This window comes from Oncorhynchus kisutch, linkage group LG6, assembly GCF_002021735.2.
Source record: "Oncorhynchus kisutch isolate 150728-3 linkage group LG6, Okis_V2, whole genome shotgun sequence".
Taxonomy (NCBI): Eukaryota; Metazoa; Chordata; class Actinopteri; order Salmoniformes; family Salmonidae; genus Oncorhynchus; species Oncorhynchus kisutch.
The window spans coordinates 33,219,172-33,241,376 of NC_034179.2; the positions used below are offsets into that span (position 1 = coordinate 33,219,172).

The window sequence follows — 22,205 nt, forward strand, 5'->3', positions numbered from 1 at the left end:
AGCACCACCACCAATCAGTCTACACTACCTGTCATGACTATGACAACTAACGTAGCCATATGACTGCTGTCTGAAATTCCGAAACTGATTTGAGCATTAAGGCCTGCAATGTGCACAAGGCTTTTGTCGACTGCCTGTTATTTTTTCAACTCCCTGTCTGCGTTTCCCTCTCTGATGTAGCGCGATGTTGTGTGACTCCATTGGCCCTCTGTTTGAATGAGGCGGCTGCGGTCAGCAGTATGGCTCTGTGTTTGAACAGTGACGCTTAGGGCATTGTGCCCTAAGGCCCGGACAAAGGCTGGGGGATAGAGCTGAAGGATAGTGCTGGGGTGCAGAGAGTGACAGACCTGGGCCCTATCAGGGACTATTTGTTTTGGGGGATGGGAGGTAATCTAGGGTGAGCAGAGGAGGGATCTATTTTACCCCCTGTCCGTAGCTCTTCCTGTGTCTGGGAGAGAGCTATGGGATACAGGCCAAAAACACGTGGCTCTCATTTCTGCCCTAGTTTGAATTGTTGAAGCATGAGTCAGAAGGTGCCTCACCTCCTGGAAATTCTCTCTCTGCCTGCTTCCACTTCCCCAAAGTTGGTAGTCATGGATTCTAATTATCTTGCTCACTGTCTCTTTCACTCTCCTTTCTTTTTCTTGTTTTTTTTAATCGCCAATAAATATGTGATCCTTTACCAAACTTACACTGAACAAAAATATAAACGCAACAATTTCAAAGATTAAACTATGTATGTATGTATGCATGCACGCGCACACACACACACACACAGTTGAAGTCGGAAGTTTACATACACCTTAGCCAAATAAATTTAAACTCCGTTTTTCACAATTCCAAACATTTAATCCGAGTAAAAATTCCCTGTTTTAGGTCAGTTAGGATCACCACATTTTAAGAATGTGAAATGTCAGAATGATTTATTTCAGCTTTTATTTCTTTCATCACATTCCCAGTGGGTCAGAAGTTTACATACACTCAATTAGTATTTGGTAGCATTGCCTTTAAATTGTTTAACTTGGGTCAAATGTTTCGGGTAGCCTTCCACAAGCTTCCCACAATAAGTTGGGGGAATTTTGGCCCATTCCTCCTGACAGAGCTGGTGTAACTGAGTCAGGTTTGTAGGCCTCCTTGCTCACATGCTTTTTCAGTTCTGCCCACAAATTTTCTATAGGATTGAGGTCAGGGCTTTGTGATGGCCACTCCAATACCTTGACTTTGTTGTCCTTAAGCCATTTTGCCACAACTTTGGAAGTATGCTTGGGGTCGCTGTCTATCTGGAAGACCTCTTTGCGACCAAGCTTTAACTTCCTGACTGATGTCTTGAGATGTTGCTTCAATATATCCACATAATTTTCCTACCTCATGACGCCATCTATTTTGTGAAGTGCACCAATTCTTCCTGCAGCAAAGCTGCCACCCCCATGCTTTACAGTTGGGATGGTGTTCTTTGGCTTGTAAACCTCACCCTTTTTCTTCCAAACATAACTATGATCATTATGGCCAAACAGTTTCATTTTTGTTTCATCAGACCAGAGGACATGTCCCCAAAAAGTACGACCTTTGTCCCCATGTGCAGTTGCAAACCGTAGTCTGACTTTTTTATGGCAGTTTTGGAGCAGTGGCTTGTTCTTTGCTGAGCGGCCTTTCAGGTTATGTCGATATAGGACTTCACGGTCCTTTGCTGCTGTTCTGGGATTGATTTGCACTTTTCACACCAAACCACTTTTCACACGTTCATCTCTAGGAGACAGAGCGCGTCTCCTTCCTGAGCGGTATGACGGCTGCGTGGTCCCATGGTGTTTATACTTGCGTACTATTGTTTGTACAGATGAACGTGGTACCTTCAGGCGTTTGGAAATTGCTTCCAAGGATGAGCCAGACTTGTGGAGGTCTACATAATGTGGAGCCATGACATAATTTTCTGGAATTTTCCAAGCTGTTTAAAGGCGCAGTCAACTTACACTGAACCCAAACCGGCTGCACGCGTGCGCCATCTTGCATACATTTATTTTGTCCCCCTACACCAAACGCGATCACGACACGCAGGTTAAAATATCAAAACTAACTCTGAACCAATGACATTCATTTGGGGACAGGTCGAAAAGCATAAAACATTTATAGCTAGTTAGCTTGCACTTGCTAGCTAATTCATCCTAATTAGCTAGCTTGCTGTTGCTAGCTAATTTTTCCTGGGATATAAACATTTAGTTATCTTACCTGAAATGCACAAGGTCCTCCGACAATTAATCCACACATAAAACGGTCAACCGAATTGTTTCTAGTCATCTCTCCTCCTTCCAGGCTTTTTCATCTTGAACTTATATGGTGATTGGCATCTAAACTTTCATAGTATTACTACACCGACCGGCAACACAGTTCGTCTTTCAATCACCTGCTTCTATAAACCAATGAGGAGATGGGAGAAGCAGGAATTGCAGCGCGATCTGCGTCAGAAATAGGAATTTTTTCTATTTTATCCCTTGGCAACGCAGACGCCCGTGAGCGGTGTGGGTGCAATAATTGAATAACATAGATTCCTAAATTTATTTTGTAGATGTCCTAACCGACTTGCCAAAACTATAGTTTGTTAACAAGAAGTGGTTGAAAAACAAGTTTTAATGACTCCAACCTAAGTGTATGTAAACTTCTGACTTCAACTCTCGTGTGTGTGTGTGTGTGTGTGTGTGTGATCTGTCAATTTAAATGAATTAATTAGGGCCTAATCTATGGATTTCACATGACTGGGAATACAGATATGCATCTGTTGGTCACAGATACCTTAAAAGAAAGTCCGTATCTGGTGTGACCACCATTTGCCCATGCAGCGCGACACATCTCCTTCACATAGAGTTGATTGGGCTTTTGATTATGGCCTGTGGAATGTTGTCCCACTTCTCTTCAATGGCTGTGCAAAGTTGCTGGATATTGGCGGTAACTGGAACTCCGTCGATCCAGAGCATCCCAAACATGCTCAATAGGTGATATGTCTGAGTATGCAGGCCATGGAAGAACTGGGACATTTTCAGCTTCCAAGAATTGTGTACAGATCCTTGCGACATGGGGCCATGCATTATCATGTTGAAACATGAGGTGATGGCGGCGGATGAATGGCATGACAATGGGCCTCAGGATCTCATCACGGTATCTCTGCATTCACATTGCCATCGATAAAATGCAATTGTGTTTTTTATCCGTAGCTTATGCCTGCCCATACCATAACTCCAACGACCACCATGCCGCACTCTGTTCACAACGTTGACATCAGCAAACCGCTCGCCCACACGACGCCATACACATGGTGCGGTTGTGAGGCTTGTTGGACGTACTGCCAAATTCTCGAAAACAACATTTGAGGCGGCTTATGGTAGAGACATTTTAAATTAGATTCTCTAACAACAGCTCTGGTGAATGTTCCTGCAGTCAGCATGCCCAATTGTACGCTTCCTCAACTTGGGACATCTGTGGCATGTTTGTGTGTCACATTTTAGAGTGGCCTTTTATTGTCCCCAGCAAAGGGTGCACCTGTGTAATGATCATGCTGTTTAATCAGCTTCTTCATATGCCACACCTGTCAGGTGGATGGATTATCTTGGTAAAAGAGAACTGCTCACTAACAGGGATGTCAACAAATTTGTGCACAACATTTGAGTGAAATAAACTTTTTGTGCATATGGACCATTTCTGGGATCTTTTATTTCAGCTCATGAAACAGGGGACCAACACTTAACATGTATTTTTTGGGGTATTTTTTTTACCCCTTTTCTCTACCCAATTTTGTGATATCCAATTGGGAGTTTCAGTCTTGTCCCATCGCTGCAACTCCCATAGCGACTCGGGAGAGGCGATGGTCGAGAGCCATGCGTCCTCAAACACGACCCTGTCAAGCCACACTCCTTCTTGACATGCTGCTCGCTTAACCTGGAAGCCAGCCGCACCAATGTGTCAGAGGAAACGCCGTACAGCTGGCAACCAAAGTCACCGTGCATGCGCCCGGCCTGCCACAAGGAGTCGCTTGTGCACGATGGGACAAGGACATCCCGGCTGGCCAAACCCTCCCCTAACCCGGTATGACGCTGGGCCATTTGTGTACCAGTCATGGGTCTCTTGATCGCGGTCGGCTGCAACCCAGCCCGGGATCGAACCCGGGTCTGTAGTGACTCCTCAAGCACTGTGACACAGTGCCTTAGACCGCTGCGCCACTCGGGAGGCCAACACCTAACATGTTGCGTTTATATTTTTGTTCAGTGTATATTTAAAGATCAAAACACCAATTCTAAGAAGAATCATTGCAATAAGCTGCTTTAGCTACATCTTTGCATGTTTGGGAAGATAGGCTACAGTACAATGTGGACAGATGTGAAGCCACAGGCTAGTGGTCAGCGTCTACTGACCTTATACATTCAGTGAAGCCACAGGCTAGTGGTCAGCGTCTACTGACCTTATACATTCAGCGTCTGCAATCTCCCAGAGGGAATGTGATGATTTACAGCCTCATAAACCAGCCATCTGGGGTCTGTGCGTGTATGTGGTTTTACTATCCTTGTGGGGACATTTCTCTGGTCCCCACAAGAACAAAGGCTATTTAGGGTTAGGCTTAGGGGTTTGTGGTTAAGGGTTGGGGTTTAGGGGAATAGGATTTTTAGTGGGAATCAATTGTTTGGTCCCCACAAGGATAGTAAAACAAATGTGTGCGTGACACCATCGCACCAATCTCATAATGACCCAGCCTCCACAGGACACGTTGTCGTTCTTACGCTGTTAAACTTCCTAGTCTTATGACGTATTCACTCAGCTATTTCTAATGGGAATGTGAGATAACAAGTTTCCAAGACACCTGACCGACTGCCATTTTACCACTCCTTTACCACTCACTGTCAGTGACGTTGACCACTATGGAATGTGCTGGAGCCTGCTAACTAAAGTTATTTTTAAACTGTAACTTGCACCGTTCCACACTATTAGTTCAACTTTAACTCAAGGATCTATACCACTCCTATTGACTTTAAATGTCATTTGTGCCCTGCTTTCCACCAGCTTGAAATGTACCGAACCGTAAAGTATTGTTGTAGTTTGAACTACTTCGACACATTCCATACCATTACTATTCTTTTCAATTCATCCTCAGTTGGCATTGTGTGTTTAGTAATCTGTCACAGGGAACTGTTTTTCACATTTTTCACAGGAATGAAGATGACACAATTTAGTAATTACTTCCGCAGTTTGCTCCCCTGACTGGAGAAAACACTCTGAATGTGTGTATGTTTTGTTTGCATCCCCCCTGCCTCCAACTAAATCTACAAAGACTTGTTTTTTCTAAACAAGGTAACATACTGGAGTCTCTAGTGATACCTCTGGATGCTTTCATTATTAAACCCGCTCCTCTCCTTTGTCTTTTCATCCTGTCCCCCACTGGCTGTTGTCTGTGTTTGTGGTTCCCATGGAGGTGTTATCAGGGCTCCCTGGGCTGGCCTGGCCTGCTGCCTATCAGCCCGTCTCCAGAGTCTGCCTCCCCCTGTCCTGTCGCCAGCACCCGGCACACACTGTCCCTAAGGTGTGTCTGTCTGTGTGTTCAATGAGAGCACAGGGGAGTGGGGAGGAGGGACATGAGAGGGGGCGCTGTTATCTGACTGTCCAGGGTGCTTAGATAAATTAACTCCCTTCTTTTTCCTCCCCATTTTGTGATATCCAATTGGTAGTTACAGTCTTGTCCCATCGCTGCAACTCCCCTATGGACTCGGGAGAGGCGAAGGTCGAGAGCTATGCCTCCTCCGAAAAACGACCCTGCCGAGCCGCACTGCTCCTTGACACAAAGCTCGCTTAACCCCAGAAGCCAGCCACACCAATGTGTTGGAGGAAAGACCGTCCAGCTGGCAACCGAAGTCAGCTTGCAGGAGCCCAGCCCACCACAAGGAGTCGCTAGAGTGCGAGGAAATCCCGGTCTAACCCTCCACTAACCCAGACGACACTCGGCTAATCTTGCGCTGCCTCATGGCTCTCCCGGTCACGGCCAGCTGGGATCAAACCTGGGTATTTAGTGATGCGTCAAGCACTGCGATGCAGTGCCTTAGACCCCTACGCCACTTAGGATGCGAACTCAGATCTTCAAGTGATGGCAAAAGGAGAGGGTGTGTAGTTAGGTATTGGTATTTTATTAGGATCCCCATTAGCTATTGCAAAAGCAGCAGAATGTAGTGTTTTATCTCCAGAGCAGAGACCGAGGGTAAGACAAGCAGCAGCTGTTGAAAGCCGGCCAAATTGTAAGATGATAATGCAGAGCAGCTTATAAATAAGCATCTATTCCTCCCAGGGACATGGTCTTAGGGAGTCAATGGAGTAAGCAGTCTTTCGCCTTTTGATTACTGGACCATTTAAGGGAGTGTGTGTGTGTGTACTAGAGGCGTCTTGTACTTTTCACTGCTTATTTGCTCAGCATATGCCGTTATCCAAGTCTGATTAGCATATTACCCCTTAACAAGAAAAACAGCAAATGTATTCTTAAGGGAATTAGGCTACATACGGCCGTGGCCCTGCTACTACTTTATTAGCTACTGCTACTAGGCCTTCTGCAACACACACACACCTATTTCTCATGGCAGCAGAGACGGGCTGTTAATAGTAATAATTCCAGGCTCCTTGGTAAGGCAGGTTGTCAAAGCTGAGGCTGTCACATGTCAGTGTCATGATGATGTCCTCCTGATGTCTCATTGTCAGCCCTGTAACATAACCCTGGAAACATTTTCTGGATGTCTTTAATCCAGTGGGACTAAATGCATACACTCCCATAGGCATGCGTTCCTCAGTGCTCTGTTTAATGTACTGTAGTGGGGAAGTAAAACATAAGTCATTTGTCAATTATGTCCAAACAGCCTTCAGGTCATTCGTTCTGAGAATTGATGACATTGCCATGTGGGTACCTGGCTAGCTGAGCATTCAGCCTGCATTATAGCGCATTGTGTATGAATCACCAATTAGCCAACACAAAACAAACCACAACCCACAGAACACTGAACACATGCAGATATGCTACAAATTGGATTGGCTTCACTCGCTGGGGAGATGTTTGGCGGTTGGTGGAGCAGCGTTCATGTTCAACAGTTCTAGTGCCATGAAGTCATGTCCGTAATGCATAGGTCAGGCGGAGGAGTTGACAGGCTTCAACACGGTCACAGAGGGTCTGTGAGCAGAGCGTTAATGGAAGAAGTGTTATCAGTAGCTCTTTAATTTATTCGCTACAGGGGCCCTAGACTGCCATGAGAGCTTATTCCCAGCAGAGCAGCGACAGAACAGACTCAGCCCACCCAGGAAAAATTGTGCCGCCAGCCACGCTCGCTATTCAAAAGTCCTGTCACTGAGGGCTCTACTCAGCTAAGAAAGGAAGAAGCTCCTATCTATTGCGGCCCTAAAATAACTTCCTCTTTTCTTGAAAATGTTTCTTTATAAGAACGAAGACCAAATCTCAGTAGTGTTATTATTTATTTTTAATTCCCGGCTGGTTAATTTCCCAGCCGGTATCTTGCTGTCTCAGCGTGAGGAGCAGGATGTTGTCTTCCTATCAGATCCACAAACATATTCCCCCACCAAACACACTTGTTTGTTGTCAGTCACCCACTTTTCTTCTTGACAAGACCTCTCAAAGTAATACGGCTTTAACTTGGTGTTTTTACATAAACGGATGTAGACATGTTCTTCACGAGATACTTTTTCAGAGATACAAAGGCTACCTCAACAAAAGTAAACACACACTAGCAAACACACTCTCACCCTGCCTGACATGCTTTCGTTCTCTACATGCTTGTTTCCGCATCGTTAGCACTGGAGCCTGAAACAGCCTGGTCCTAGAGACCTATAGCCTCAGTCTATAAGACCCATATACACACACTGAGGCTCTTTTGGGTGGCCTCAGCCAGACTATGTAGCCAGCGGTTAATTAGAGGTCTTTATCTTGGCTAGCAGAGCCAGAGCAGGGCAGATAGAGAGACTGTCGTTGGGCTTTATTAGCATCTGTTGGGTCTAGTGTTGCTGCTGTTACTCCCACTGCTGCACTGCTTAAACTCACTTCCTACTCTAAGACCTCTCAGGATCAAACCGGTTCAGTGACTTACAGATGCCAGCCAACGCCATTATGAAATATTGTAAGTCGATAAGGAGGATAAGAGAACACAACAGCGTTCCACCACTGATAGAATGTGTTCTCCTGTGAGGACATGATGCTGCTCCAGTCATATCACGCGTTGTCTCACTATTTGATCTGTGTATGTGTGTGTAGGCACTGAGAATGTGTGAGAATGTTATCTGTGCTAGAAAATTGATTTCTTAGTATAGTAGCTAGCTGTGGCACAGAAAATCTGGAATATGCTGACTGACATTATTTTCATCATGAACTGAAAACAACATGGTTTTAGTTGTTTTCACTGGCACTTCAATTTGTGGTTGCTTTCATTGGTCTCTATCCTCCAGGCCCCTGTTTAAGATCTCAGTTTTAATAAAGGCATCTCCCTCCCATGGCTGGATTCCAGCCGATGATTCTTCCTTCCTTTACCACAAAGATAATAAACCTCTGCGCAACATGTCATTCTTTTACAAATCCCCATTCTTCCTTCCTCCCCCTGCTTAGCCTTTCTCTCTCTTCTTTCACCTCCCCCCTCTCCTCTGTCTCTCAAGTGTCATAGCAGCAGCAGCATTCTCGGTAGGATCAGTTGCCAGGAGACAGGATTCTCTCCCCATTGTGCTGTTATAAAGGGGGTCTACAATCCGCACGACTGGGGAGAATCTGGGGCCCTGGGGACCTACACTCCACATTCAGGGGTGTAGGTGGGAGGACTGCTGGGGGGGGACAGAGGGAAGAGTAGAGGGGGTGGGGTTGGGGAGGCTCTGACACACAATTCCCATCAGCCAGTGCTGGTCGCCATGTAATCCTGCTGGGAAATGCTGTGTCAGACAGACACAATTTGTGGGGGAGAGGAGCCAGTCACATGGAGGGAAGCAGGCATGAATAGTCATTTGAATAGTTTTTAATTAGCTAATCAGTGTACCTCCGTTCCCACTGTTCGCTTCCCTCCCCCTCTAGACTCACACTCAACACACCGCAACAGGAGGCAGGCAGTTCCCAACTAATGTGGTCACAATTTTGCAAGGATTGTGTGTGCATTTACCCACATTTACCAGCAGGTTCATCTTCATAGTGGTCCTTTTCTTGAGACCGTAGTAATAGGTTCTCTTATCACCCTCTATTTGCCGTTAGAGACCAGAGTCGCTTCCCTGAGCCAGGCTGACGTTACTCTGAATAAAGATAGACGGAAATCCCATATTATAAACTTGGTTGTTCAAGCCCTGAATGCCGATTGGCTGACAGTCGTGGTATATCACCCCGTATGCTACGCGTATGACAAAGCATTTATTTTTACTGCTCTAATTATGTTGGTAACCAGTTTACAATAGCAATAAGGCACCGCGGGTGTGTGTTGCGGAGTGCCTGGATACAGCTGCTAGCCGTGGTATATTGGCCATATACCACACCCCTCGTGCCTTATTGCTTAAATATAAGCCATTGATTACGCGCACAGACACACACAGAGCCCTATCTCACTGGGCCTCAGTCACGGCACAGTGGAATAAAGGCCATTTCCCAATCACTTGCCTGTGTGTGTTCAGTGTTAATCAGTAACTACCAACCTCCTTGTCTGTCTGTGTCAGTGTTATGCAGGGTAGGCTGTTTTGTTACTCTGGTGTAAGTGGGTGTTTTAGCGAGGTGATTATGTTGAAATTATGTTCCAGCTGTTGGAACATCCACATGTCATAGAACCATAGAACGGTTCTCTCTGGCAGCGCTGGGTTCCACCTACTTAGTAAGAATTGTTGTCCTTCATTGTTATGGCTCTAGTTGCCACATGAAAGGATCTAGCATAATCTATCTGCCACTACTTTCATTGTCCGTAAATATATATTGTTTCCCATTTCGTGTTTCATCGTTATTTACTTCCCAGGAATTGATTTCCCATCAGCTTATCTAGCAGATAATCTTTGGTCAGAGCTCATTGTCATGCTACACCATGTGATGCCAGTTAATTCCCATTCTATTGCTTGTTTATTAAAATGATTGTTTAGTGTGCTCATATCTCCAATCTCCATTACAGTAATTTGAATGGTCTACGGAAAAGCCACAGCCATCTGGGTGTTTTTATATGTAGTGTGAAAGATGTCCTGAATGTCTTTTCACTACATTAATTACGAAGGGACTTGAGCAGTGTAGAATACAGATTGGCTCATAACCCATTAGCTTCACTTGCATTTTTATGTGGCTATTACTGGCTAATCAAAAATCAGACACGTCCCCCCCGCCTTTCTGCCCAATGGTTTTAAGTGGAGTTCAAAGTGTCTGTCTGGTGGTTGAGGGAGAGGGGGGGCGAGATTTTTTTTAATGTCAGTTGACTACTTTCCTTTTTACTTCTGTAGTTTGAGGGTACTGTATAGGCACGTTTCCAAGCACTGGGAGTAGGCTATTACCCAAGGGAGAGGGGAGAAGGGAGAAGAGGGGTAGTGGAGGTAGCATACTTATCAGAATTGCCAACAACCGGATATATCCGGTTTTCAGGGATACAGCTAATTCAATCTAGCTTCCTTTTCCGCTGGAAACCTGATGTGGGAACTCCGCTCAGGCTTGTTCTTTTACGCCTGCTACGTTAGGATAGAGAGGTAGTGTTGGTCATACATTTCACTGTTCTCATCTGAACCCTCATAACATGCATGGCACATTTACTAGAAAGCTTAAATGCGATCAGATGATGGCATGAAATATCACTTTTCCACTAGTGTGCGTGTGTATGGTGGTTGAGAGGGGGAGAGACGTCCGTGAGTATCAACTGTAATAAAGACAAAAGCAGCCCAAGGTCATCGAGGTCCCAGACTCATCAATTAGATAAAAAACAACTACATTGGTGCCCCCTGATAAAATGTCAGAGATGACAATTCCCTGATAAACAGTTCCAGGTGAATGGAATTTGTTTTGAAAATGTCATTTCAGTTTTTTGCATGTAGGCTGTTTCTCTGGTATTCACTGATGCCTGATGATAAATGCATACATAGCTCTGTCACATAGACGTCAGGCTCTCTGTGTTGACTTTGATAGACATTCATCTCACTTTGTTTCTATTGCTCTCATTTCACTGGCGTTGTTGTCTGTTGCTCAGGGCTGTGACTGAGTCGCTGTGAACAAGGACGTCTGTCAGATCCAATGGACAACAGAATCAGCTACCGCAGCAATGTGGGGTTCATGGCTGTTAGAGCTTAGTGTTCTGTGACCATATAAAATGCTCGGAGGGCCTTCTCGCTCTCCACAATACCGGGTGTGACTGAGACTGGTCTGTGTGGTGTGATCCCAGTCTGTCATGCCCCAGAGGGATGTGAGGCGACGGGTTGGAGATTGAGATGATGAGGGTCTTGAGAGCAGTGAGGGCGGTGCACCTGTATCACTAACTAGGCCAAACCTTCAGGACTAGACAAACAGGCTCCAGGAGGTTGGCAGCATCATTGTGCTGACAACACTCTCACCACAAACACAATGTGCCTTCAGTTCAAAGAATGACACAAGGGATGTTCCAAGGGTAATTTAAGGGAATTCCACTCCTATTTGCATTGTGCTTTTCATTCTTGTTCAACCTCCTGTTGATTGTGAACCATTATGTAATGGGGACTATACTATGTGTGTGTGTGTGTGTATATATATATATATATATTTTCTCATCACCATGGAAATTATCATTTGAGAGCTTGTGTACCGTAATTTCCGGACTATAAGCCGCTACTTTTTTCCCACGCTTTGAAACTCGCGGTTTATACAATGACGCGGCTAATTTATGGATTTTTCCCGCTTTCACAAGATTCATGCCGCCAAAAAACTGAGCACCGTCACATAATGTGACGTAAATCAAGCGCACTCAAACTTCCCATCATTCTGATTACGGTAGTCATTTTGTCACCCTCATCATGGCAAAGACATGGAGAAATGCATATGATGCAGCTCGATCTGGCGGTTGGAAAAGGAAATAGAGCTGCTGGCAGCGTGGAGCATTGTCAAAAAATCCACTATCATCAACGGCTTTCGAAAGGCTGGACTGCTGCATGTTGAAGAGGGCATCGATCCAACATCGGATGAAGCAATTCTGAGGCTATTCAACTCCGACACCGAAGGAGATGACTTCAGTGGTTTCAGTGCACAGGAGGAGGAAGATAGTGACCAATGACTTTCTTGGTAGGCTACTGTTTACTGCTATTTTTTTAAATTTTTGTTCCAATCCGTGTTTGGTTAAAGCCTATTTATTTTTGTTACAAGCCGTGTTTCGTTTAAAAGCTTATTTATTTTAGTTACAAGCCGTGTTTCGTTTAAAGGCTGTGTAAAGTTCATTTGTTTCAATGTAACGGTAGGCACCTGCGGCTTATAGACATGTGCGGCTTATTTATGTACAAAATACATATTTGTAAAAAATTCAGTGGGTGCAGTTTATATTCAGGTGCACTTAATAGTCCAGAAATTACGGTATGTGTTATGATATCCCTTGGCTCTCTAGGGTGGAGAAACATCTGCAACACACAACATCCCTCCACACAACCCTCCTCATTGCAGACAAACGATGGGGAGAACAGAAAACGGACTTTCAGCCTATAGGCTTTATAAAGCATTCATATAGGCTTCATAAGCACTGCATAAATGGGTCAAAAATCATCTGTAACCATATTTCATGCTCTATAAAAGATGAATAAATGTGAAATGTATTGATGGTTGTCACATAGTTAAGCCACATTAATCTTTATAGAGCGTGATATGGTTATAGGTTGATTTGTGAAGCATCGATGTAGTGCTTTATGAAGAAACCCTTCAAATAAAGCAGGACCGAAAATTCTGTATCTTATGTCTTCTGTTGGGGTTCTTGGATGCTGCGTGCCCCCTAGCACGACAGGCTCCTACCAAATCAAAATGTATTGGTTACATACACATATTTAGCAGATGTTACTGCGGGTGTAGCAAAATTCTTGTGATCCTAGCTCCAACAGTGCGGTAGTATCTAACAATTCACAACAATACACACATCTAAAAGTAAAAGAATGGAATTAAAAAATCTATAAATATTAGGACGATCATGTCGGAGTGGCATTGACTAAATATAGTACAATAGAATACAGTATATACATATAAGATGAGTAAAGCACTATGTAAACATTATTAAAGTGGCCTGTGATTCCACATCTATGTATATAGGGCAGCAGCCTCTATGGTGCAGGGTTGAGTAGCCGGGTGGTAGCCGGCTAGTGATGGCTATTTAACAGTGACCTTGAGATAGAAGCTGTTTTTCAGTCTGTCTGTCCCAGCTTTGATACACCTGTACTGACTTCTCAGTTCCTCAAATGCAGTTTGTGATATACCATTTTGTAGAGTCTCTACTTTTATCCAATGTAAAAAATTTAAAAAACACAATTTCAAATGTTGCTACATAGGCCGAATCCAGGTGGTTAGTCACAATTGCCCTGGGGGGTATGAACAAAGAATCCAATTCGGGGAAAGTTGTAATGCTGGTGACTTACCGCCGCTCTGGTATCCCAAAGTTATTTCCGGCTGTATGTAATAACACAAAAAACATTCTGGGCTAATAATGTAAGAAATAACACACAAAATACTGCAAAGTTGCTTAGGAGCTAGAAGCAGAGCAGCCGTGTCTGTCTGCGCCATCTCCTTATCTCCATACCACCAAATGACACACAGATTACTTTAAAACATTGGGCTGGCAGAACATGCAGCAGGGGTGTACGATTGATGAAACTCACTCGGGGTCTGAACTGCCCATGGCCCTCATCCAAAACCTGCTCCAGCTCCCTGCTTACTTTTAGATTACAGAATGCAGTTTCAACCCAGCCTCTGGTCTCGTGTGTGTGTGTGTGTGTGTGTGTGTGTGGTGTGTGTGTGTGTGTGCACTAATTCAGATTTGTTTCACCAGGTTGTAGTAAAAATGTATTTTCTGTACACAGTATCATTTCAATGCTATTGAATTATACACAACTAGTACTCGATGTGGCTCACAGATGGGATATAGCCTAGCAGACTAGTTTAAAAAAGCTGCAATTTTAGTTTTGACAGTGGAAGGCGACTGACTGTCAAAAGGATTTTTCTATGTGGCGGCAGCATGTGACAACTCCATTCTCTATGGACTGTGGTTCCATGCTGAGGGCTTAAAGCTCTTATTGAATTGAATGGTGAAAATCTTTAGCTATGTTGATGTCACCAGGAAAATATGTTCATTCTAAGAATAACTCCTTGAGAAACATGATGCTCCATTTGGGTGATGAGCAGAGCTACACTTTTATTTATTTATATTTTTATACATAACCTATTCGGTCTGCTTTATTATAAACCTCTTCCCTGTGTAGTTCACATTTTACAAAGATGTGTTTTGCCTGTATTGAAGTAGCACTTGACCTCATAATAACAATTTTATGAAGGCTCTATTTCAAAGATTTGAAATAATCCAGTTAACCAAAATACTGATTTTAAACCTTAAAGTAACTGTCAAGTGAAGTTATGACTTTTAAATGTTATTATTCTGTTAACTCATACTCAAATAATGTTGTTTACTCATCCTATACTCGTATTTGTGTCCAAACCATAAATTGGAGAAAAACCCTACCTCAAAGTAGGGCTGGGCGATACGGCCTAAAACTCAAATCTCTATTATTTTTTTCCAAACCGTCACGATATATAGCTTGTTTAAATATATATATATATTTCTCCCTAAATAAGAGTTGTTGTACAATATTAAAGGTCAAATAGACCTCATTTAAAACAGTCAGCAATAATCTAATGAATTTACGGTTTGTGAAATTATACCTAGACTGAATATACGCTTTCCACAACCGTAAAACATTTACATTTGAGTCATTTAGCAGACGCTCTTATCCAGAGCGACTTATAATTTGTTTTACCTAGTCGGCTCGGGGATTCGAACCAGCGACACTTTGGTTACTGGCCCAAAGGTCTTAACCACTAGGTTAAATAGTTTTACCTGCTTTTTTTGCAATAATCACTGATCTGGCGTTCGGGTCTGTCTATAAAAATGCCCTTTTTTGTTACAAATTTAACCAGAACCATGCATAATGCACATTCATTAATCATGTAGCAGGTATTATAGAAAATTAACACAGATCTCATAGAAAATTAACACAGGTCTCATAAACAATCTCTCAAGCACCATCCCTCATGCTAGTGAGTAGCCAGCTAATACTTACATTTCAAGTTTAGCCAACTTGAATCTATTTGCTAGATATCAGTGCAAAACAGTTGAATTGTTATGAACACACCCTTCTGTCTCCAACTGTTTGAAAAGCATGCTAGCCTATCCACTTAGTTCAGATGTTGAAATCAAGTGGCCTACCTTATTTCTCAGAATAAGAACAAGTTGGCAATTTGTTATATTTTATGCTTTTGCACGTTTATAAAACAGACTAAACAAATGGTACAACAATACTTATTTGACAAAAATGCTGCTAGCAGTACGTGGTACCGTAATGCGCGCACGACAAACTGGGCATGCATTTTCCAGAATTAATGTTTATTGGTACATCTGCTTTAGTAGTGTCTGCTCTGCTTGAAATTTGAGGAGATGAAAGATGAACTTCTCTATTACAAGAAAATAATGGCTCAATGTGTTTTGGTGTCCATGTGAATGATTCTGTTAGACCGAACCTCAAATGCAAATAGCCATTAGAAATCGCTTGTCAGAGAAGAATAAGTGATCTCTCATCTTGTTGTTGTGAGTGGTAGAGGGAGGGGCTTTGGGGGTGTATGTAAACCATAGAGAGAGAGACAAAGTGAGATCTTTCTCTCTCACCAAAATATGTCCAAAATAACCCCAATGCATTTCTATGTGCTTATTTTGAACATAAAATTGTCGCTTGCCTTCCTGCCTTTTGGGACAACAACTGCTGTTGTTATGGTGGAGACATGAGCATCTCGTCATTATATACAGATCTCTGGTGTAAATGGTAAGGTGCACAGTACAGGAGGAGCAATCGAGACAACCAAAAAGACAACATGAGAAGAAGTGGACATAAATACTAATAAAAACAAAAAACCTTGATTCTGAGATACAGGCATTTGGAATATCGCGAGAACATACATTTGAATTAATTTATGTATCGCCTAGCCCTACCTCAAAGTTGCGTCTACATTTTAGTCATATAGTAGACACTCTCATCCAGAGTGACTTACAATTAGTTAATTAATTTTAAGATGGCTGGGTGAGACACGCATATCAGTCATAGCAAGTATATTTCCCCCCTAAAATAGTTAACAGCAAAGCCAGTGCTCTTTTTGTTTCTCTTTTTTTGTGAGGGTGCCGTGGGATTCATTTAAGATACCCATTATCAGGGAGGTGGGAAGGCCAAGAGACCAGGGGTGGCAGAACGGAGTGCTGTGGTTGGGGAGTAGAGTTTGAGCACATACGCCCACACAATTGTGACACGAAAGCTGCTTGACTGGGCTGAGGAAAAAAACGATTTCACTCGTATTATAATTAATTATAGATCATATTTGATAGAAATGTGGTAACATTGGACAGTTACTTTTAACTGAAACATAAGTGTGAACAACGAGGCACTCGGATGGAATCCTGATTTGTTTTAGAAGTAACATCATAGACTTAGTCATTCTAATTCGATCTTTAGCCCCAATGTGCTAATGAAGGGAATGCCATGCAATCAGTGTGTGCTATTAGGCGAATGATCTTCCTCTCCCTCCCTCTCTGTGTCCAGGTGTAGCCCATGGCCTGGAGATCACGTCCCAGGGACCCACATCCATAGAGAAGGCCAGCAGTGAGAGTGTCAAGCTGGATTGTCAGTTTTCTCTGGCCCCTGTGGACTCTGGCCCCCTGGACATCGAATGGAGCCTACTGGCCTCCGACAACCAGAAAGAGGACAAAGTGGTGTGTGTTTAATGGGGTCCTTCCGAGTGGTGTTTGTTCTTTCATCCATGAAAAAAGGGTTTGGGGGTTTTTCCTTCTTTTGGTATGTCAGAATTCATCATATTGTGTTGGAACTATCCAGTGTTTCAACAGAAGTGTTATGTGAGAGCTGGGACAATAAACCAAAAATGACTGACATTGGCTTCCTTTTAGCGAAGCATTTTGTGTACGTCAGTCATTTTAGTTGATTTAGCTACACAACGTTCCTGTAGATTATTCTAAAACCATTATTTGGTCAACAGTAATAGTCTATGCATTATGTTGATTCTGCTATGAATGTATCTGCCTGTCCCTCTTTCACTGTCGGCTGCTGACTCTCACTCCCTCTCCCCACTGTGCGCACGGAGGAGGGCGAGATGCATTCTGAGAAGCACAAAATGCTATTGAGGGAAAAATACTGTTCTCTTTACGGAGAGGAGAATCGCAGCTTTCTGTCAGTGTCTGTATATATATATAATGTATTTCTCACCTGCGGACCGAATAGGCCTACATCAACTAGCCTCGCAATGGAACGTTGTGTTTTGAATTCCCACTTCCTCAGGTGGTGAGTAATGTAGCCTATAGTCCAATATGCACAAAGATGATGGCAAATTCTCTGAAGAGACAAAAATATATCTGATCATTCTGGATCCTATTTTGACAGGTTGGACCTCAAAATGCATGCATTTCCTGGATATGTTCGATGAAATACAATACATGACCAAAAGTATGTGGCCACCTGCTCGTCGAACATCTCATTCCAAAATCATGGGCATTAGTATGGAGTTTGTTCACCCTTTGCTGCTATAACAACCTCCACTCTTCTTCAAAGGCTTTCCACTAGATGTTGGAACATTGCTGCAGGGACTTGCTTACATTCAGCCACAAGAGAATTAGTGAGGTCGGGCACTGATGTTGGGTGATTAGGCCTGGCTCACAGTCGGCATTCCAATTCATCCCAAAGGTGTTCGATGGGGTTGAGATCAGGGCTCTGTGCAGGCCTGTCAAGTTCTTCCACACCGATCTCGACAAAGCATTTCTGTATGGGCCTCGCTTTGTCCACGGGGCGTTATCATGCTGGAACAGGAAAGGGCCTTACCCAAATTATTGCCACAAAGTTGGAAGCACAAAATCGTCTAGATTGTCATTGTGTGCTGTAGCATTAAGATTTCCCTTCACTAGAACTAATGGGCCTAGCCAGAACTAAGGGGCCTAGCCCGAACCATGAAAAACAGCCCCATACCATTATTCCTCCTCCACCAAACTTTACAGTTCGCACTATGCATTTGGGAAGGTAGCGTTCTCCTAGTATCTGCCAAACACAGATTCATCCATCGGACTGCCTGATGGTGAAGCATGATTCATCACTCCAGAGAACGCGTTTCCACTGCTCCAGAGTCCAATGGTGTTGAGCTTTACACCAAACCAGCCAACGTTTGGCATTGCGCATGGTGATCTTAGGCTTGTGCGCGGCTGCTCGGCAATGGAAACCCATTTCATGAAGCTCCCAACAAACAGTTATTGTGCTGACGTTGCTTCCAGACTTTGTTTGGAACTTGGTTGTGAGGGTTGCAACTGAAGACGAGATGATTTTTACGTTCTTCAGTGATCCCATTCTGTGAGCATGTGTGGCCTGCCACTTCCCGGCTGAGCCGTTGTTACTCCTAGACGTTTTTACTTCACAATAACAGCACTTACAGTTGACCGGGGCTGCTTTGACGAACTGACTTGTTGGAAAGTTGGCATCCTATGACGGTGCCACGTTGAAAGTCACTGAGCTTTTCAGTAAGAACATTCTACTGCCAATGTTTGTCTATGGAGATTGCATGGCTGTGTGCTCAATTTTATACACTTGTCATCAACGGGTATGGCTGAAATAGCCAAATCCACTAATTTGAAGACGTGTCCACATACTTTTTTATATATACAGTTGATGTCGGAAGTTTTCATACAGTGGGGCAAAAAAGTATTTAGTCAGCCACCAATTGTGCAAGTTCTCCCACTTAAAAAGATGAGGGAGGCCTGTAATTTTCATCATAGGTATACTTCAACTATGACAGACAAAATGAGGGAATAAAATCCAGAAAATCACATTGTAGGATTTTTAATGAATTTATTTGCAAATTATGGTGGAAAATAAGTATTTGGTCAATAACAAAAGTTTATCTCAATATTTGTTATATACCCTTTGTTGGCAATGACAGAGGTCAAAACGTTTTCTGTAAGTCTTCACAAGGTTTTCACACACTGTTGCTGGTATTTTGGCCCATTCCTCCATGCAGATCTCCTCTAGAGCAGTGATGTTTTGGGGCTGTTGCTGGGCAACACAGACTTTCAACTCCCTCCAAAGATTTTCTATGGGGTTGAGATCTGGAGACTGGCTAGGCTCTCCAGGACCTTGAAATGCTTCTTACGAAGCCACTCCTTTGTTGCCCGGGTGGTGTGTTTGGGATCATTGTCATGCTGAAAGACCCAGCCACTTTTTATATTTAATGCCCTTGCTGATGGAAGGAGGTTTTCACTCAAAATCTCACGATACATGGCCCCATTCATTCTTTCCTTTACACGGATCAGTCGTCCTGGTCCCTTTGCAGAAAAACAGCCCCAAAGCATGATGTTTCCACCCCCATGCTTCACAGTAGGTATGGTGTTCTTTGGATGCAACTCAGCATTCTTTGTCCTCCAAACACGACGAGTTGAGTTTTTACCAAAAAGTTATATTTTGGTTTAATCTGACCATATGACCATATGACATTCTCCCAATCTTCTTCTGGATCATCCAAATGCTCTCTAGCAAACTTCAGACGGGCCTGGACATGTACTGGCTTAAGCAGGGGGACACGTCTGGCACTGCACTGGATTTGAGTCCCTGGCGGCGTAGTGTGTTACTGATGGTAGGCTTTGTTACTTTGGTCCCAGCTCTCTGCAGGTCATTCACTAGGTCCCCCCGTGTGGTTCTGGGATTTTTGCTCACCGTTCTTGTGATCATTTTGACCCCACGGGGTGAGATCTTGCGTGGAGCCCCAGATCGAGGGAGATTATCAGTGGTCTTGTATGTCTTCCATTTCCTAATAATTGCTCCCACAGTTGATTTCTTCAAGCCAAGCTGCTTACCTATTGTCTTCCCAGCCTGGTGCAGGTCTACAATTTTGTTTTTGGTGTCCTTTGACAGCTCTTTGGTCTTGGCCATAGTAGAGTTTGGAGTGAGACTGTTTGAGGTTGTGGACAGGTGTCTTTTATACTGATAACAAGTTCAAACAGGTGTCATTAATATAGGTAACGAGTGGAGGACAGAGGAGCCTCTTAAAGGTCTGTGAGAGCCAGAAATCTTGCTTGTTTGTAGGTGACCAAATACTTATTTTCCACCATAATTTGCAAATAAATTCATAAAAAATCCTACAATGTGATTTTCTGGATTTTTTTTCTCATTTTGTCTGTCATAGTTCAAGTGTACCTATGATGAAATTTACAGGCCTCTCATCTTTTTAAGTGGGAGAACTTGCACAATTGGTGGCTGACTAAATACTTTTTTGCCCACACAACCCCCATGACAATAAAAACAGCCGTTCATCTCTTTTACTTGGTGCATGTTTTTAAAGCGTTATAAAATATCCCACATGGGTTTGAGTGTGTGGCATCACTCTTTCAGTGTGTGTAAGCGTGCACTGCGTGAGAAGGGGTTTGTGGGGGTGTGTCAGTTGGCTCTTTGACCTCACCCACCTACTCTCTGCATGGTGCCTCTATTGAGTGGAATGCCACCTTCCAGCCGTGCTGTGAGAACCCAGCAGCTCTGTGTACAGGCCGCGTCATCCCTCTGTAGTCTGGAGGTATGAGGTACACAAGGCTGCTGAGAGAATAGACAGATCCACATAGCCCATGCATTGCCTGAGGACATGTAGCTAGAAGCTTATAGAGGGATAGATGGCCTCACTCCAGGCCTCTGAATGGTGGGGGAGTCTCTCCTGTGTCTCTCCGTTCCACTCCTCCGCTATTGATGCCTCTGCATCCTTTCTCTATCTCTCTCTCTCCTTGTCCCCCATGGCCTGAGTTTTTTTTGTTGTTGTCCAGGGCTAGAAGAAGATCAGTAGGAGCCCTTCATTAGCTGTCCCTCTCACCATTCCTCCCTGGCTCCTACTTCCAGCCCAGCCCTGCTCTCTCCTCTCCCTCCATTGTCTCTGCAAAATGCAGTTAAAAAAAAAAAAAAATTGGGGAGCAGTGCCTCAGGAGAGCTCTATTTGTTTTTGACCTACTTCATTTTATTTAGAATGGGAACCACTGATGATTAATTGGGAGGGGTGGGGGTGGAAGAAGTGGCGTATTTCCCAAAAAATTACATTTATTATTATAGAGCCGTCATTGTACTCCCCAGGTTTGACATTTCTGTGTAAAGACTACAATGCTCATGTGGATATAACTGTAGAACCCAGTTGTGGGTGGTTTTCCGTTTGTGGTCTACCTCCTCTCTAGTTGTACTCAGCTGTAGACATGTTTTGACTGTTCCATACTCAGAGTTTAGCTTCACTGCTCATTATTTTTGTTTTGACATTCATTGCGCATCAAACTGTCTCCAATCTTTTACAAGGGCCACAATCTCACCAGACCATTTCTTCATTCACAACGGCCAAGTTTCTATCTTAGAAAGGGTAGATATTAATTGTCCAATCAGAGGGACACTCAGTGCATAGACAGACAAACACACGCACACAACCTACTTGCGCCCTGGTGGGGTGATGTCATGTGTATTATCAGTAATTAGTGGCCTGTTAAGTTCAGTGGCTGCAGGGCTGGCTTGATGTATGTGACAGTGCCAAGTAGGATTAGTGCTGGCAAACCAGAGCTGGGGCTACGCTGTACTGGCAGGCTGGACTACTGGATGTCCAGAGAGCGAGAAGGGGGAGGAGTGATGATGGGGCTGGGGCTACACTGTACTGGCTGGCAAGACTACTGGACGTTCAGAGAGCGAGAAGGGGAGGGGTGATGCTGGGGCTACACTGTACTGGCTGGCAAGACTACTGGATGTCCAGAGAGCGAGAAGGGGAGGGGTGATGCTGGGGCTACACTGTACTGGCTGGCTGGACTACTGGACGTCCAGAGAGCGAGAAGGGGAGGGGTGATGCTGGGCCTACACTGTACTGTATTGCACAGTCAAACTGGCATTTTAGTATTTCTAAAGTAGGGAAAAAACAATGCACTGCTTGCATCAGAAAATAGTTGTGG

At 43.9% G+C, this 22,205-nt stretch overlaps 1 protein-coding gene across 1 annotated transcript in view; it reads left to right on the top strand.

The window, feature by feature from the left end:
- Positions 1 to 22,205, top strand: part of cxadr (CXADR Ig-like cell adhesion molecule) — a 56,855-nt gene that overhangs the window by 20,203 nt on the left and 14,447 nt on the right. Inside the window, exon 2 of the mRNA XM_020484547.2 lies at positions 16,801 to 16,970. Within this exon, the coding sequence (XP_020340136.1) occupies positions 16,801 to 16,970 (170 nt within the window). The remainder of the gene's footprint in view (positions 1 to 16,800; positions 16,971 to 22,205) is intronic.